At 40.9% G+C, this 19,770-nt stretch overlaps 1 protein-coding gene across 2 annotated transcripts in view; it reads right to left on the reverse strand.

The window, feature by feature from the left end:
• Positions 1–19,770, reverse strand: part of ANO6 (anoctamin 6) — a 102,642-nt gene that overhangs the window by 56,852 nt on the left and 26,020 nt on the right. For both annotated transcript variants that reach the window (XM_061639893.1, XM_061639895.1), the window contains exons 2-3: positions 4,375–4,454; positions 122–250 (exon numbers count right to left, since the gene is read on the reverse strand). In XM_061639893.1, the coding sequence (XP_061495877.1) occupies positions 122–250; positions 4,375–4,454 (209 nt within the window). The remainder of the gene's footprint in view (positions 1–121; positions 251–4,374; positions 4,455–19,770) is intronic.

Below are 19,770 nucleotides of genomic sequence, written 5' to 3' on the forward strand. Positions count from 1 at the left end.
CATTGGCACAAACTTTGACTAAGAGGCTGAAGAAAAATAATTGCTGAAAATGGAAGCCTGGAATCAGCCATAGAAGTAGAGCCCTAATCAATAGCAGCATAAAACAGAAGCCAAGTCATACCATTTGCTTATTATGAAAGCTCCTCTTACGATGTTCCTTTTTCTTTTCATCTTCATACACTAAAACAAAGTCAATTCTTCTTCGTCCATCATTAAAATAGAGGGAGTCAGGTTTCAGATTAAACTCTGCCTGCAAAGAACATATCATATTATGATGATTACTCTGTAATCCCAATATACTATCATACGGAAAACAAGCAGCACGACTGTAATAGGCAGTTCAAATATATGGCTGTAGCGGCTGGAGCAATACAATGGCCAATTACTCAGTTGGGTCCTGAAGTAAAACCTTTGCAAATCACAATGTACACCAAGCCTCATGTGCAGTCTATGAGGTATAAAGACTGAACTTTAATGCAATACATGCTGAAGCAATGGTTTTTGTAATGGAATAAATAGTCCACTAAAGCAAAAGCCAATGGGATATATAGGCCTATCACTGCAGATCTTGGGAACAAACATTGATCAGAATATCTGTCTCAGACTTGCACATACAAAAGCATTTGCTCACTGTCTCATATATGAGTACTGGCTTGCATGTCTCTTATTTTGCCATATATTGAAAAAATGGCAGCACTCTTGGTGCTTCCTTAATTTTTTCAACTAAGCAGTTTCAAAACTTAATCACAGTTTAAGTTAGTACAGTATTCATTGTTAATGAACAAAATGTTCAAAATACCTCTGTAGCACCAAAAACAATATAACTCTTTCTGTGTAATTTTTTTAAGTGGGGCTTCTTTGTACTCTTTATTTCCCATTAAGCAGATACTACTAAGAACTTAAATCATTTTAGATGTTTAGAAATCCAGTCAGATGTGTGAAAGGATGGCCTAATTCTATACCATGCATTAAATGAAGGATGTTACATAGTGGTTTAAGAACCCCAGCACACTCCCTTACATACTCTGGAGATGGCAAAGGACTTTGAGCCCAGCCGAAATCTTAAGACTTCCTTCTCCCTGCCACTTCCTCCCCTAGTTAGGGTTTGTATTGTAATTAACACTGGTTGCTAATTACTCAGGCATTACAAGACTACTCTCTTATAATAGTTAATTAGCAATGTTACTGACTGAAAAGAGACCACATAATCTGTGGATTCCAAAACGAAAGCACTGCACGTTATTGGCATCGTTATTCCTGAACAATTAACCAACCACTAATTATTGTCAGAATATAGAATTAACATGACTGAGAAGGGGACATAACATGGTGCTATGTACTTTCATATGCCACAGATTTAGCCTAATGCAACATGAGAGCCACACAGGGTTGATTTAGTGGTGTATATTCAGTAAACAAAAGAAAAGTGAAAACAACCAAGACTGTTGTGGCACCTTAAAGACTAAGAGGTTTATTGTGGCATAAGCTTTATTGTGTAATGAGGCAGTTGGTTTCATTGCTACACATTAACACAGCTAACCCTGCTGAGAAAACAAGGTAATAATTGTATTAGGACATTAAGTTTACTCAACAGTTTTATCAAAAAAACTTATATCACCTTCATGACCATATGGTACAATTTATTTTTCTTTACACACCTTTTTTTTAAAAAAAGATCTGTTCCGATTTATATTCCTGTTACTACTGGTGCCATGATTTTCAGTATTTCTGGGTTATTATCTAAGCCTCAAATATGAAGGGTGAAGTTTTATTTATTTTTATTTATTCAACAAAATTTATATACCACTTGATTATATTTAAAAAAACCTCTAAGTGACTTACAAGAAATATTAAGCAGGTGCCAAAAAGAATATGGCAAAGGCGCCTGCCTGGTGTCACTACTACTACTACTACTACTACTACTACTACTAGGCAGGGAGTTCCAAAGAATAGGTGCTGCCACACTCAAACAACAATTTCTGTTCCACAGATCAAAGTTGTTGAATGGACACATATAGGGTAAGGCAATCCCACAAGTAAACTGGTCCTAAGCTGTTAAGGGCTTTATATACCAATAGTAACACCTTGAGTTTGGCCTGGTAACAATTGGCAACTGGTGCAGATCTCAGAGCAGAGGTGTCACATGCTGACAAGGTCTCACAGCTGTCAGCAACCATGCTGCAGCATTCTGCACTAACTGCATTCTCTAGGACAAGCAGAAAGGAATCCCCACATAAAGTGGATTGCAGTAATCCAGTCTTGAAGTCAGCTAGTTCCTGGCTGTGCTCACTTTCCATTCTCCATACCCTTTTCTCCACCTAAGTGTGTGGTCAGGCTGAGCAGAAAGCAAGCACTACAAACTTTCTGTTCAGCTAACTTCTTGCCCCATTCTTTATCTACCAGCCCATTTATTGTCTTTTCATATTCATGAGGTGTCATATGCTGACAGGGTCTCACTCTTGTCAGCAACCGTGCTACAGCATTCTGCACTAACTGCAGTTTCTGGATCAAGTGCAAGAGAAGCCCCACATAGAGTGCATTGCAGTAACCCAGTCTTGAAGTCACCAATGCCTGGACTATTGTGGCCAAGTTTCCTTGGACAAGGAATAGTTGTAGCTGTCATACAAGGCACAGCTGGTACAAGGCATTTCAGCCACTTATGGCTAGGACCTGGGCCTCCTTTGACAAAGCTGAGTCCAGAAGCATCCCCAGACTCCTTAACTGCTCCATCAGAGGGTGTGCAACCCTGTACAGGACAGGCAAGTGACCAATTTCTCAGACACAGAAACCATTCACTCACAATGCCTCCATCTTGCCAGGATTCAAACTCAGTTTATTTTCCCTCATCTACCCCACCACTGCACCCAGGCACCAGCCCAGGGCCTTCATGGCCTCTTCTGATTCAGTTGTTGTGGAGAAATAGAGCTGAGTGTCATCAGTTTACTGATGGCACCTTGACACCATGCCTAATGACTACTCCCAGTGGCTTCATATATATATTAAATAGGACTGGGGATAAAATAGTGCCCTGTGGCACCCCATAGCATAATGCCAGGGTGCAAAAATAAAAAAGTTTCCTAATGTTACTCTCTGGACACAGCCTTGTAGGTAGGACTAGAACCACTGTAACACATTGCTCCCAATTACCATTTCACAGAGCTGGTTCAGGGGGATACCATGGTTGAAAGCCACAGAGAGGACCTGTTCACACAGCGATTTACTGTGCGATTGATGCTACTTGCATCCCCATTTAATTCACATGGTTCACATGATGTTGCAGGCAAAGAGAAGCTGGGACACAGTTTTTCCCTTTAAATCCACATTAAGCCAATCCAGGGATAATGTGAAAAGTGAAGGAAAAACTGTCTTCGCTTCGCAGCATTACTCCATGTACATGCTTTGCTTTGACATTTTTTGCTGGGTCGGTGGATCCTCACTTTCAGATACTCCCCTTTCTCTGCCCACTAAACTCTCCATGAATTCCATTTTTTCCTAGCAGTTTAACCAGCCACTTCTGCCTCCCTTTCTGTCCTCCTACATCGGAGTTTGCTATAGCCTTCCTTCCCTCCCCCCCGCTCTAATTAGTTTTGTGTCAATTGCACCCCTAGGCTCTGTGCTTCAGATGGGAGAGGTGTGCAATTAACAAGAAGATACAATGAAGCTGACAAAGAAAACCATTTCCCCTCTCTAAGCAGTATCCTGTCAATTGCACCTCAAAGCTCTGGGCAGAGGTGTGCAATTGACAAGAAGAAACAATGAAAGAAAACCATCTCCCCCCTTCTAATTAGGTGTCAATTGCAACCAAAGCTGTGGGCTTCAGCAGGGAGAGGCATGCAATTGACAAGAAACACTGACAAAAAAAACCTTCTCTGTTAGCAATAGCGATACACTGGAGGGAGTAAACATGTAAATTTGGGGGGGGGATGAAACAACGGTACCAATCCTTCCCTGAGAAATGCCGACTAGTGTGAACAGAAAACAGCAGATTTGAAGGTACAAAGTGTGAACCTTGCAAATCTATTGCGATGGCAAAAGCTGCATTGTTACTATGTCTTTTAGCTCCCGTGTGAATCAGCCCAGAGATCAAGAAGCAGGAAGAAGGTTTCACTCCCCTCGTCCCATTCTATGTAAGGTCATCCATCAGGGCGACCAAGGCTGATTTAGTCCCATGGCCTGGCCTGAACCCAGATTGGAATGGATCTAAACAATCCATGTCATCCAAGAATACGTGCAGCTGCCCTACCACCTCTCTTTCTACCAGCTTCCTCAAGAAGGGGATATTTGCAGCTGGTCAATACTTATTCCAATCCAAGGGCCTGTTTCCTTAGGAGTGGCCACACCACCAAAGATAACATTAGGTGAAATAGTACTTACCCATTCTGGCATATTAAGTGCTGGCTGGTTGGGGATTGCTCCATAGCTTGGAATGACAGTTTGTTCCAGTTCTTCCAAGACTAAAACAATGCAGAAGAGACAGTTTAGTGTGCTTATAGCCTTCACTTTTGTGATCTTTTCTTCATTTTGGGGTGAAATTCTCAGCTTTGCCCTTTCATACCTGCCAGGGAGAGTTAAGAATCTAGCATCCTAAATTAGATAGCTATTAAGAAAACCAGGTTATGCCCTTGCATCAGTCCCTCTGTCAAGTTCCCTATAAAATATACAGCTCAGTTTTGTCTCAATGGTCTTCAGTCTGGAGTTAATAGAAACAATGTTCTGTGGATTCCGCAATGCATCTTCTGCCATAGCTGACTGGTAGGGCATCTGCTTTGCATGCAGAAGGCCTCAGGTTTAATCCCTACTAGCAGCTCCAGGTGAAGATAGGAATGTCCACAGTCTAAAACCCTAGAGAGCAGCTACCAGTCAGTGTGAGCAATACTGAGCTAGATGGATCAATCATCTATCTTGGTATAAGGGTAGCTTCCTGTGTTCTAGTGATGGAGAAACAGAGAGGGTTTACTGCCTTTTGCTATGAATCCTCTGAAGCCATGAAAGCAACAAACTTTCTGCCCTGTTTATTTATTTGATTTCTGTATCACACCCTTTGTCCGCAGACTCAGAGTTCTTTCCACTTCTCATTTTATCCTCACAACAACCTATTGAAGTAGGCTAGGCAGAGACATAGTGATTGACCAAAGACCACCCAGTGAACTTTATGGGTGAGTGGTAATTTGAACATGAGTCCTAGGTCAACAATCTAATCAATACACCACAATGGCTCTCTGCTAGGGCAAATATTAAAAGTAAAAGCCATCATTCTGCTCTTCTTATTTCCTTGACTGCAATTCTATGTCTTTTTAGTTAGAGCTAAGCAACATTACTGTATTGTATTACTGTCCTATAAAAAGTGATGTGAAGGTAGACAAAATGAATTTATTTTACTGTAAGATTGACATGAAAGTGATATGTTGTTGTTGTTATGTTCCTTCAAGTCGATTATGATTTATGGAGACCCTATGAAGCAGCAACCTCCAAGAGCATCTGTCATGAACCACTCTGTTCAGATCTTGTAAGTTCAGGACTGTGGCTTTCTTTATGGAATCAATCCATCTCTTGTTCGGCCTTCCTCTTTTTCTACTCCCTTCTGTTTTTCCCAGCATTATTATCTTTTCTAATGAATCATGTCTTCTCATTATGTGTCCAAAGTCTGATAACCTCAGTTTCATCATTTTAGCTTCTAGTGACAGTTCTGGTTTAATTTGTTCTAACACCCAATTATTTGTCTTTTTCGCAGTTCATGCTATGCACAAAGCTCTCCTCCAACAGCACATTTCAAATGAGCTGACTTTTCTCTTATCCGCCTTTTTCACTGTCCAACTTTCACATCCATACATAGAGATTGGGAATACCATGGTCTGAATGATCCTGACTTTGGTGTTCAGTGACACATCTTCGCATTTGAGGACTTTTTTTAGTTCTCTCACAGCTGGCCTACCCAGTCCTAGCCTTCTTCTGATTTCTTGACTATTGTCTCCATTTTGGTTAATGACTGTGCCGAGGTATTGATAATCCTTAACAAGTTCAATGTCCCCATTGTCAACTGTAAAGTTACATAAATCTTCTGTTGTCATTACTTTAGTCTTCTTGACGTTCAGCTGTAGTCCTACTTTTGTGCTTTCCTCTTTAACTTTCATCAGCATTCGTTTCAAATTTGTTTCAAACTGGTTTCTGCTAAGAGTATGGTATCGTCTGCATATCTTAAATTATTGATGTTTCTCCCTCCAATTTTCACACCTCCTTCATCTTGGTCCAATCCTGCTTTCCGTATGATATGTTCTGCGTACAGATTAAACAAATAGGGTGATAAAATACACTCCTGTCTCACACCCTTTCCGATGGGGAACCAATCGGTTTCTCCATATTCTGTCCTTACAGTAGCCTCTTGTCCAGAGTATAGGTTGCGCATCAGGACAATCAGATGCTGTTGCACCCCCATTTCTTTTAAAGCATTCAATAGTTTTTCATGATCTACACAGTCAAAGGCTTTGGTGTAGTCTATAAAGCACAGGGTGATTTTCTTCTGAAATTCCTTGTTCCGTTCCATTATCCAACATATGTTTGCGATATGATGTCTGGTGCCTCTTCCCTTTCTAAATCCAGCTTGGACGTCTGGCATTTCTCACTCCATATATGGTAAGAGCCTTTGTTGTAGAATCTTGAGCATTACTTTACTTGCATGGGATATTAAGGCAATAGTTCGATAATTACTGCATTCCCTGGGTTCCCCTTTCTTTGGAATTGGGATATATATTGAACACTTCCAGTCTGTGGGCTATTGTTTAGTTTTCCATATTTCTTGACAAATTTTTGATTTTTGTCAAAATTTGGACAGATTCAGTCTCAGTAGCTTGTAGCAACTCTATTGGTATGCCGTCTATTCCTGGTGATTTGTTTCTTCCAATAATTTTAAGAGCAGCTTTCATCTCACATTCTAAAATTTCTGGTTCTTCATCATATGGTTCCTCTGTGAATGAATCTGTCATACTGTCATCTCTTTTATAGAGTTCTTCAGTGTATTGCTTCCATCTTCCTTTTATTTTATCTTGGTCAGTCAGTGTGTTCCCCTGTTGATTATTCAACATCCCTACTCGTGGTTTAAATTTCCCTTTCATTTCTCTAATCTTTTGGAATAGGGCTCTTGTTCTTCCCATTTTGTTGTCCTTTTCTATTTCCATACAATAACTATTGTACTAGTTTTCTTTGTCCCTATGTACTAGTCGTTGTATAGTTGCATTTAGGGTTCTGACCGTGTTTCTATATCTTTTGCTTTTGCTTTCCTTCTCTCCTTAACCATTTGAAGAGTTTCTTCAGTCATCCATTGAGGTCTTTCTCTCTTTTTAACTAGAGGTATTGTCTTTTTGCATTCTTCCCTGATAATGTCCTTGACTTCAGCCCATAGTTCTTCTGGTTCTCTGTCAACTAAGTTTAAAGCCTCAAACCTGTTCCTTATTTGATCTTTATATTCTTCTGGGATGTTATTTAAATTGTATTTTGGCATTATGAGTGCTTTGTTCTTCTTCTTTAGCTTTACTCTGATTTTCGATGCGATCAGTTCATGATCTGTACCGCAGTCTGCTCCTGGTCTTGTTTTTGCAGAAAGTATGGAACTTCTCCATCTTCTGTTTCTAATTATATAATCAATTTGATTCCTATATCGACCATCTGGTGATGTCCACGTGTACAGTCATCTTTTTGGTTGCTCAAGAAATGTGTTGGCAAGAAACAAATCATTTGCTTCACAGAATTCAATAAGTCTTTCTCCTGCTTCATTTCTGTCACCTAAGCCCCATTTCCCCACAATTCCTAGTTCTTGTCTGTTCTCTACTTTTGCATTCCAGTCCCCCATAATTATTATCATATCTTGTTTTGGTGTGTGATCAATTTCCTCCTGTACTTCTGCGTAAAATCTCTCCAATTCTTCTTCTTCCGTGTTTGATGTTGGAGCGTAGACTTGGTTGATGGTTATGTTAATAGGTTTCCCATTTAATCTCATTGATATCACTCGCTCAGACCTTGCGTTGTAGCTCCTAATTGCTTTTGCTACATTACTTCTCACTATTAAAGCAACCCCATTTCTTCTTAATTTCTCATTTCCTGCCCAAAATATTTTGTAGTTGTCTGATTGAAAATATACAAGTATTGTAATGTTGATATGCTCCATTTCTTGCATGACAATTTCTAACTTTCCCTGGTTCATGCTTCTCACATTCCATATTCCTATTGTGTCCGTCGTACAACTCCGGACTCTCCTTTCGCATCTGTGCACATCAGCCTCTGGGCTTCCTTTCGGCTTTGACCCAGCTGCGTCATTAGTCACAGAGCTACTCGTACTTGTCCTTTGTTCTTCCCCAGTAGCTTGGTGAGTGCCTTCTGACCTCGGGGTCTCATCTTCCAGCACTATCTTGTGTTGCATTTTGGATACTGTGTTCATAGGGTTTTCATGGTAAGAGGTATTCAGAGGTGGTTTACCATTGCCTTCCTCTGAGTTTGGATGCATCTTAGTCTGGTGTCTCAGCTTTGACCATTCCACCATGGGTGCCCCTGCTAGGAGTCTAGCCTCTTGGTCTAGACTCCTGACAGCATTGCTCTCAGCTTCTTCAACACTCTCAAACCCCCTCACCACGTTAAGGTGTGCATCCTAAAGGGGGCAATGTTGAAAGTGATATAGTTGTTTTTAATGGGTTGAATTTTTAGTTTGGTTACAAAGTTCCTTGAGTTTTTTTTCTGCTTCTTTAAGTTTGTGGTAGAATAAAGACTATATTTTAAGCATGGGTTATGACATCTTATTTCACACTGAATTGGTATTGTTATAGGACTGGGGAAATGGGATGGATGGATGGTGTCTTTGGGTCCCCCTTCCAGCTTCTGATTTTGAATCTGTAAAGTTGCAGCAGAAACACCTGCTCTACTACAACTTTACAGATTCAAAGTTGTAGCAGAAGCACCTGCTCTAAAGCATATAAAATGCAGGGTACTCATGACTATTTGGAGAAATTTAGGAAAGCTAGGAAAAGCTTTAAGCTGTTAATAAAAACTAAAAAGAACCTTGCTCTAAGAGAAACATGGCAAAGTTTAATCCAGGCTTCCAAATTAAAGAATCCTACGTTATTCTGGCATATAATAACCCAGCATTGGCCTCAAGCAAGTTTTAAATTAGATTGTGCCATTGCTCCCTCTGTTTGGGAAAAATATTATGCAACTCTGTATCAAACTAGTGTGGCTAATATAGAGGCTCAGATGGATCTACCTTCAGAATTTCCAATATGGCCAGCGGTTACAATAGAGGAAATTTTAGATCTTATAGCCTCTCTTAAACCAAATAAAGCCCCAGGTCCTGATAATATACCCCCTGAGGTTTTTAAATCAAATGCAAATTGGTGGGCTCCATTTTTGGCTGCCCTTTTTACCAATATTAATTCTTCTATGATTATTCCTGAGGGCTGGGGAACCGCAATAATAATTCCTATTTTTAAAAGAAGTTCTCGTCTAGACCCAGCAAATTATAGACCTATAAGTCTTCTTAATATAATATCAAAGCTATATGCCACCTACTTATACAGAAAACTTTTAGAATGGGTTAACCAAATGGATATACTAGCCCCAGAGCAAGCAGGCTTTCGGGTTGGTCATTCCCCCTACGATCACGTCTTGGTATTGAAGCATATCATCTCTAAGTATAGTAATAGTAAGGGCAAAGCCTTGTATACTGCCTTTGTCGATCTAAAAGCGGCATTCAATTCTATCTCCAGACCGAGACTTTGGGCGAAATTACAACATCTGGGAATCGATAGCCGTTTACTAGCTTTGATACAAGGTTTATATCGAAATACATCTCTTCAAATTCGTTGTAACAACAAAGGCCATCTAACGAAACAAATTCCTACCTCTAAGGGTGTGAAGCAGGGATGTATTCTTGCACCTTTATTATTTAATTTATATATTAATGATTTAATAGCTACAGTTGCACCCATTTCTTCCCATCCTCCAATGTTGGCCAATATGCCAAGACCCTGTCTATTATATGCCGACGATATAGTGCTCTTATCGCAGACACCGATTGGACTTAAAAGATTAATGGCATCCTTAACATCTTTTTGCTCTAAAGAAGATCTAATAATTAACCATAATAAAACTAAAGTGGTAGTTTTTTCTAACAAAAGGACCAAATATAGGTGGAGGATGAATAACTTGCCTATAGAACAAGCTAAAAATATTAGATACCTTGGCATCATTTTACAATCAACTGGTTCCCAACAGCAACATGTTACTTCCACCTTGTTGAATGCCAGACGTACGACCAAATCTCTAATATTCTTTTTTCATAATAAAGGGGGTCGACTTATTTCCCCGGTTATAAAGGTATTTGTGGCCAAAATAATTCCACAACTTATATACGGAGCCCAGCTAAATACAACTACGAATTTTTCAAAGTTGGAAACGCTACAAAACTCTTTCTTAAGAGCTATATTAGCAGTTCCTACTTGTATACCTAACCACATTCTGAGATTAGAATGTGGAATGCAATCCATAGAGGCAATTATCTGGAAGTTAAGAATTCTTTATTGGTTAAAATTGATTTATAACCCTTCAAGTTTGGCCCCGCATGTTCTTTTAGATAACCATCATTCCCCTTGGGAAACAATGATTCATCATAAATTATCAATGTTAGGTCTCTCTCCTTTATATATATCACAACTGAACTATGAAACTGCCAGAGAACTAGTCAAACAACGAATTAAAGATATAGACTTTCAGAACCATCTTCTTATCAAGAAGCAAAGACATAACCCCAAATACTGTACATTAATGTCGTATTTGACGACCTTGGACCTCCCTAAATATCGTAGAGCATTTACTCTAATGAGATTAAATATCTTGCCGTCTGCTATTCTTTTTGGCAGATATAATAAAATCCCTTATTCAGAGAGATTATGCCCTTGCGATATGAAAGAACCTGAATCTAATGCTCATGTCCTTTTTCGTTGTTTATACTATCAAGATTTGAGAAGCAAACTAATTTCTCCCATTTTACGATCATTTCCAGGCAGAGACCAAGCTTTTTATCTAAACTATCTCTTAGGTGATCATTTAACTGAGGTGTCTTTAGTAGTTGCCAAATTTAGTGCTGCGGCCATCCAAATTAGGAAAATCAAAATGACTCAACTATCTGATAATTAAATTTTACATTGTATTTAATGAATTCAAACACCTATGTACAGTGATGTATTATGATCGTTTTAATATTTCTATGTGATTTTAAGTGACTCTGTATGTCTTTTTCTGATTGGTCTATTGACTGTAATAAATCAAATCAATCGATCAATCAAACACCTGCTCTACTGGTCAACAAGTTCCTTATATAAGTTAATAGTTCCAGCCATATTAGCTTCTTTGTGCACTTGATGGGCCAATCAGCATATAAAAATATAATACAGAGTAGTCCTGTTGCAATGGGAACTCTTTCAGAAGATAGGCCCTCCTCCCCCTTCATCTGGCTGGAGGTCACCATTGTTCTGGAGCCAAAAAGCAGCCTGTATTAAGTCTGAGGAAAATCTGGGAACTGAAAAGACACACAGAGAGGCCTGGTCTCTGTACTCAGCCCCAAACCTATGGCTTTGGGGGATTCCCCTAGAAACCTGATGGGGAACCAAGATCTGTTAGACTGTTAATACTGAGAATGTTTCCACCTCATGCTCAGGTAGTATATATGCATGAATAAGCCATATAGCCTAAGACAACACAGTCTCTGCTGACCTTCATCCCAACAAAACAAAACCCTGGGTAAACACAGGAACCCCTGGAAGTCTTATCATGCTTGGAGATTGGGGTGCAGAAACAGATTCACTTACTTTGGACAAGAGCAGAATGAATGCTTTTGTTTTTCCTAGTGATAATTGTTTCCAGAGAGGTAGTCTTATGCAGTAAAAACAATCAGGTGGCTGTGGCACCTTAAATACTAACATGTTTATGATGGCATGAGTTTTTATGGAACACAGTCCACTTCCTTCTTGTCCTTTTCTACTCCCCTCTTGCTTGTGATTTCCTCCTCCTCCTATTTTTTGGGAGTGAGTCATGATGGGGCAGTGTCACGTCTGCATCAGCACTTTCGTTAATCATGATTACTGGGAGGTTTCAATTTACTCTTAAATTTCCATTGATTTATTTAGGTAATCATATCCCACAGAAACGAACAGAGAGCATAGACAAGAAGATAAGCAGAACAATATGTAACAAAACACCCACTGAAGATGGCAACGTAGGGGGCTAGTAGATGCCTGCAGGGCTACACAGGCAATTATGAGGGGTGTACACTGGCATCAAGATTTGGTTTGGATCCAGATTCGGGAGGGGGAGTGATGTCTCCTAGTGTACCAGAACTCTTCTAAGTGCCCTAAGAGAGACAGAATTTATAAAAGAACAACAAGCATTTGAGACAAACATATTTGTTTCCATCCATTAACATCCCTCTTCCAGAGCCCTGGTAAAATAATTCCCTCTGAGTAAAAGCTAGGCCTGTGCCACTCACAATGGGCTATCCTTCTTCTTACCCCCTCACACTTGATCAAGGACATTTGCCATAAAACTGGTTTTCCTTTTTATGGAAAAAAGTCTGCAGCATTTTTTGTTTTGTTTTGTTCTTGTTTTGCAAACAAGTCGACAGAGTTCCGTTCGAATGCCTGGTCACCTTCTTCCAAAGCAGCTACTTTACTCCCAACTTAAGGATGGAAAATGGAATATTGATGGACAGCAAAAGAGGTTTAAAGATGTTCTTAAAGCGAATCTAAAAAAATGTAACATGAGCATCGAGAACTGGGAAGTCTTGGCCCATGAACGTCCCAAATGGAGGTCAGCTATTATCAAAGATGCTAAGAACTTCGAAGAAGCACGAATACAGGGTGAACAGGACAAACGAGCTAAGCAGAAGGCATGTCAAACAAATCCTCATTGCGACCATCTTCCATCTGGAAACCTATGTCCTCACTGTGGGAGGCTGTGTGGATCCAGAATTGGCCTCCACAGTCACTTACGGACCCTCTGTTAAAGACCTTATCTTGGAAGACAATCTTACTCAGCCATGAGAGATCACCAAAGATAATGAATGATAAGGTTTTGGAGTGGGGTTTTGCTTCAACTTGGGGGCGGAAGGTTGTAGACATACTGCCTCATCTTGGGCAAGCCCTCAAATACTCAGAAGCACCCTGATTCAACTCAGGGTTTGTACAAAGCCACTACAGATCCCTTGCAATTATGTTTGCTTTCAAAAATACATACTCCACTGAGCTCTTAGGTTGCAATTATAAACACACTTATAAGGGAGCAAGCCTCATTACGCCCACATAGTGGAACTTCTCAGTAAACATGAACAGCAGGGCTGCGGAGCACTTCTAGCCTGAGGACTGCATTCCCTCTTGGCCACATTCCAGGGGTAGGTGTGGTCAAGATGAGAGGGACACTCCACACTTTATCTCACACATGCATACCCATCACACACACAGATGCCACATACATATAACACTCTCACACACACCACATTTGCGTACATATACCACACACATACAGACTCACTTTTTCCCACTTAAGCAATTAGGTTTGAAAAAACCCATTTTAGGCCTAATTGGCAGAGGGGTGTGTGCTATGAAGACTCCAGATGCGGAGGGAAGATCACCACCGTGAGGCAATTAAGCTTGAAAACAGCCTTCCATTAGTACCAATAAATGTCTGATTTCAAAGCTAATTGCAACACCTGGGGGGGGGGGCTTTTGGTGGTAGATGTCGTAATTGTGCCAGGAGAGGAAAGGGTTAATTCTTCTATACACAGCTGTGACCTTCCCATGAAAATGGCCCTCATGCCACACTTGGGCTTGAAAATAGCCTTCTATGTCCAGTTCCTGATCCCTGATGTATAGGATTGCATTGTTAAACACTTGTGCTTATATATCTGTCCGCAACACTGGTGTCACATTATATATACTGTGACACTGCACTGGCATAGTTCTTGATAGTACTGCTTGAAAAATTAGGCAGTAGGTCACAGTTAAAAAAACCCAGCGGTTCCCCCCCCCCAAAGCTAAGCAATGGTTCATAAAATATTCAGACTGAGGGCCTTTCCATGCAATAAATATGAAGCTATTGTGCATTTATTGAGAGAGATTCAATCACCCAAAAGGTTCCCTTTAACTGAGCACCTGTGTTGTGGAGATATGAAATAGTGTAGCCATTGGGATATCACTTTTCCCATTCCAGAAAAGTACTTAAAAGACTGCGGGCGCATGATCATGATATAAATGTGCATATGCTAATTTTTGTGTAAATGTCAGTCTCTGAACAAATTAAGATGGTGGCCGGCTGGGGTCTCACTGGCATTGCACCTTGCAGCATGCCCAGCCACCCTGTAAACAAACAAACAAACAAATAAACAAACAAACAAACAAACAAACAAAACAAATAAATAACAATAATAAATAAAGGTAGGGCAGAAGATATGAGTCTAAGGCCACCTTAATAATACCCCAGTGGACACACTGGGTGCCAAAATGCTATAGGGAGGGAAGTGGGGATGATGTGTGGAACATTCTGCCAAAGTATGCAAACTTTTTTAATAAATAAAACATTACTAACATTTGCAGGGTTTTTGGGGTGGAGGGGTGGAGAGAAAATCCTCATATTGTTAAAAAAACAAAAAGATAAGGCCTCTAATAGTAGAAAAGTCAGTCTGAGCACACACAGTTGGAAGAATCTGAGGATAAACAATGGCAGGTTAAAGGTTCAGGGATACAGAACATGGCTAGTACCAGGGCCGGATTAAGCTGAGGAGGGCCCCTAGGTTGATTGGTGTTTGGGCCCCCCTATCCCCACACTTCACCTACCTTTCCATTGTTTTTTGTGGTGCGTGCAGATTTGCCATCAATCAAGATGGCGGCCGAGGTTTCTCTATGGAGCTGAAACCTCTGCCGCCATCTTTGTTGATGGCAAATCTGCGCTCCGTAAAAAACAACGGAAAGGTAGGTAAAGTGGAGGGATAGCGGGGGGATGGTGGTCCGCAGATGCTTCCGCGCAGGGCCGGTTCTAAAGGGCGGCCAGGTTGGGCACTGGCCTGAGGGCCCCAGAGATACAGGAGCCCCGGAGGGGCCCTCCGCTCCCCTTCCACTATCCGTGCCCCCCCACGCCTCCCACTTACCTGTCAGCCGGCTTTTTAGCATTGCCCTTAATGAAGATGGAGGCCACAGCTTCCCTAAGGTACTGAAGCCACTGCACGTGTGCCATCAACAAAGATGGTGGCGGAGGCTTCATTCCCCTTAGGGAAACCGCGGCCACCATCTTCATTAAGGGCAATGGTAAAGACTAGACAGGTAGGGGGGCTGGGGGGGGCATGCAGGGGGGCCGTGCATGCACACATATGCGTGTGCGCACACACACACACACCGGGAGGCCAGGGCAAGCTGATGCCCAAGGGTCTCCGCATGCCTGGAGCCTGCCCTGCTTCCGCGGATTGCGGAAGGAGAGCAAAGGGCCCCCGTAGCTCCAGGGGCCCTCGGGCCAGTGCCCCACGGGGCCCCAAGAGCTCCGGGCCCCTAGGCTTCAGCCTACAAAGCCTAATGGATAATCTGGCCCTGGCTAGTACGTGTTATGGGCCCTGTGGAGAGTTTGCAGTGGAGTGATCAGGACGAAGAGGAGAATGACTGGGTCCTTGGGGAGGACCTAGTGGGCTGCAGCGGGAGGGGGTTGAAACAGAAAATGGCTTTGGCAGTATAGATAGTGACAGTTCTGCTGTCTTAGTTCCAGTTGTGCTAAAGCAGCACTGTCTGACAATGGACAGGTCCTTGTGCCACCTCAGCCCTGTCTTGTCACTCAAGCTGCCACTCACATTTCCTCCAAAGGAGGAGGAATTGGAGGTTCAACCAGAGACAGTGACAGAGGTGGATCTGATTGAAGTGCCTCCACCCTGGTTGCCAAGAATATGCCAGCAAATGCACAGGCACAAGCAGATAGTGCCAGCTTTTCACCCTCTTTGTAGGAGTGTTCAGAGAAACATTCCTCATGAAAATATAGAGCCCATTCCAAGTCTACTTAAAGGGTATCAAGGAGTATATCTAATTGTTGCAGCAAGGTCTTAGCTTATGTAGTGATGCATAGTTATGCCGTGTAGACACAGAGCCTGTATAATCTGTAAACTGATCTATGAAACACACAAAGCTGGGATTTCATATAAAATGGACACACCAGTGAGTCCGAGAGAAGATAATATTGGTTGTGTTCACAAGCCACAATATGCCAGGGCTGCATGCTTATTGTGGCTTATTGTGACTGAATAGTCTGCTCATGCAGGCTGTCTTATCCCTTCTGATTCGTGCCTCCCCTGGCACAAGCACAGGAAATAAGCCAGGAAGCCACAATTAAGCTTGACTTCCCATGACACCTGAACCCAGGACTGTGGTTTGTTCCTTCCTAACATTCCAGAATTCATAAGCCAACAATAAACCATGGTTTAAGACCGGCACTAATGAGATCCTGGCTTGTAGAATGCAGTAGTGTAGTGGCAGATTCAGAAGTGCAGGGTCCTTTCATAATAGTCACAGCCATGCCTCCCTCACAGCCATCCCCCCTTCTAAGATTATACAATCTTCTAAGAATATAGAATAATCTGGACAAGCTTGAACATTGTTTTAGAAGACTCTTCTCAGTGGCTAACACCCTTTCATGCTGAATGGCTCACTGGATGCTGGAGACATAGGGACCCTGCTGGGACCTGGCTCCCAAAAAAGTAAGGGGACTAAGACCCCAAAGACCCTGGACGACTACACCTCTGGTAGAATGTGAGCAGGGAGTGAGTTATGACAGCATTCCACTCAATTTCAAAATACAGGGAATGAAAGTCTGAGTGGAATGCAAACAAAGCAAGCAACCTACTCAGTCTCAAAAATATATTGGTTTGTAGTAGCCAATATTAGGCATTCTCAGAATAAACCCATTGAAATTATTGGACGTGACTAATTTATTAATATCAGTGAGTCTACTCTGTGTGACTTGTTGAAAACTCAGCTTGAAGCCTGGGAGGGGATTGCATGCTACATGGGGAGCAGAGAGATAGACATACGCCCTCTTAAGTTCCTAGGCTGTTCTATCCACTCTCACCTAAGCTCACTGTTCCTTCTAGGTGTAAACTGATATCCTCAGAGGAAACAAATCTCCCTTCCTGCTCCTTCTCTGATCTCAGTCTTCCTTTTGTTCTTTTTGCCAGCATGGCTCCCTTAGGAGGACCACAGATGCTGCAGACATCTCTTCTGCAGCATCTCCTATCCAGTTAGTCAGATGTAGGTCTTTTCTGTCTAATTGTATTTCCTACAATTAATTTAGTTTGATATTTTTCTTATACCAGACTCTCAGTGCAATTTCTACCAAGCTGAAGTGTAGCTACTGCTTAGTGTTTACTGCACATGCTTAATTCTGAAAAATACCATTATAATCCATAGATCCTAACCAGAGCTTGGAAAAGTTACTTTTTTGAACTACAACTCCCATCAGCCCAATCCAGTGGCCATGCTGGCTGGGGCTGATGGAAGTTGTAGTTCAAAAAAGTAACTTTTCCAAGCTCTGATCCTAACATGAGTAATGGTGGATACAACCCATTGTGGATCAAGTGAAAAATGCTGTGTGAAATGTAAGCAGTGATCATTCCACATGGCATCAGTACACACCTGGGGAAAGGAGACATGAAAGACTGAGCAGAATATGGATGAAGTGAGCATTTCTCTCGGCTAACCCACCAGAACTGCATTCTATGCAAGTCATATTCATATTTAAAAGTTTATATTTTAAAAGAAAGACAATATATGGTATTGTCAGAATATTGGGAATGCACATATCCACCTTTCTAAACATATACAGAGCAATTAATGAAGTGGACAATAAACATAAGTGATATAAATAAATGATGAGAAGTAATGTTGAAAATCAAAATAATGTATTTTCAATAGAAAAGGGACAGTGGTGAAGAAAAACTAGGAACAAAATATAGAACCCATGAAAATTCTTTATGGGTCTGTACTTGTATACTCCATGGCCATATTCAGACAACCTTTCAAACCCTATCCAAGGCTCGATTCAAATACTAATCTGGCTGCATGGTTGCTTCAAGGAAGGCTAACCATGTGGGTGGTTTTCCAGATGTGAAAACTAAGTGATAGGTATGTTTTAATGAGTATGATTTTTACTGCTGTAGACAAAATTGCTTGAAATGTGTAGAAGCTGCTTTACATAAAGAGATTTGTACACAGAAAGCATTTCATGATGTGAACTGTTTTCTGGGCAGCAACTATAATGGAGCTTAAGTTATAAAACAGATCTACAATTAGAGCTGTAGGTTGAATCTAGCCTTCATATTGGTAAGGTTACTGGTTTAAATTCTATTGCTTGTACAGTTGGATTGACACTTCTTCCAGATGTCGAGAATTCTATTTCCAGAAAGCTGTTATGGTGGCGGTGTTGTATTTGCTGTAGGGAGGAAAGCAAGAACATCTCTCAAGCAATTTTCCATCAACTTTAAATTTTAGTTATATGAATCATAACTTAAATGTTGGCCCTGTTCAGTGATCATAATTTGTTGATTCTTATACTAAGAGTGGAGTTTAGCACAGATGAAGGAATTATATGAAAACATAACATTTTAAAAGTCAGATTTCTTTTTAAAAAGGCATTCAAGAAGAAACCCTTTAGTGAGTTTACACATATAATATAAACCAAGAATCTTAAAATGGATACTCATATCCACATTATATTTTCCACTAACACTGTTAAACTGTTGCTCTGAAATACTTACACATTTTGAAGGTTGTAAGCATTTTTTAAAAAACTAAAACTTAACTGTTTCTGTGAAGTGTGGAAACTTGTATACACCTATAGCAAATTTGCTCTGATAAAAGGTAATATTTTACTTGTTTTGTGTTTGGTAAAGAAACAGTTGTTAATCTCTAACACTGGACCTCATGCATTTAATTCTAGCATGATCTAAATAGCAGGAAAAGAGATATAGAAGGCACTTGGGTGATTCCTGCACCAAGTCTGAATGGTGCAGACTAGGGTTGCCAGGTGTCCAGTTTTTGCCTGGAGACTCTTGATTTTTGGGGTTCTTTATGGGTCTCCAGTTGAGTCACTTTAATCTCCGGACTCTCCACTTTCATTTTTTTAAAAATTAAGTTTCTAGGTTGTCTGGTTCCCGAGATATATACCAAAAATGTCAACCACCTCCCCATAACTTCAGTTAAATGAGCTCATAGCTGGCTCCTCTAATCCCACCCTTTCAGGTGTGTAGCCAATAAGTGAAGTCAGGGTTGTGACTGATAAGGCAGTAACTAGAGCCCTTTGCAAGTCAGAAAACTTGTTCCCCCCCCCCCCGCTTTTCTGATAATCCCATCAATTGAGTAAGTTTATAGCTTTCAGTCTTTTTCTCTTTTGTGTGCAGGAGTCAAACAAGTTTAAATTTTCCTGGGCTGTTGAAGAGGGTACTGTTTTGAAAACCTATACAATACGAAGCTTTAATCCAGTACTTGCTTTTCTGGGAGTAAAGCTGCAATGCTAATCCCACATACCCAGAGTAAACCTCACTGAATTCAATAGGACTTACTTTTGAGTAGACATGGTTACTATTGTGCTGTAAATTGATGGAACTTTTGAGTAAACATAGCAAAGAATTGTGTTTGTGTTGTAAATCTTACTCTCCCTCTCCAATCTTATTTTTAAAGCAGTTAGGTAGGGCCTACATAGGTATCACTGCTT

Source organism: Rhineura floridana, chromosome 8, assembly GCF_030035675.1.
Source record: "Rhineura floridana isolate rRhiFlo1 chromosome 8, rRhiFlo1.hap2, whole genome shotgun sequence".
Taxonomy (NCBI): domain Eukaryota; kingdom Metazoa; phylum Chordata; class Lepidosauria; order Squamata; family Rhineuridae; genus Rhineura; species Rhineura floridana.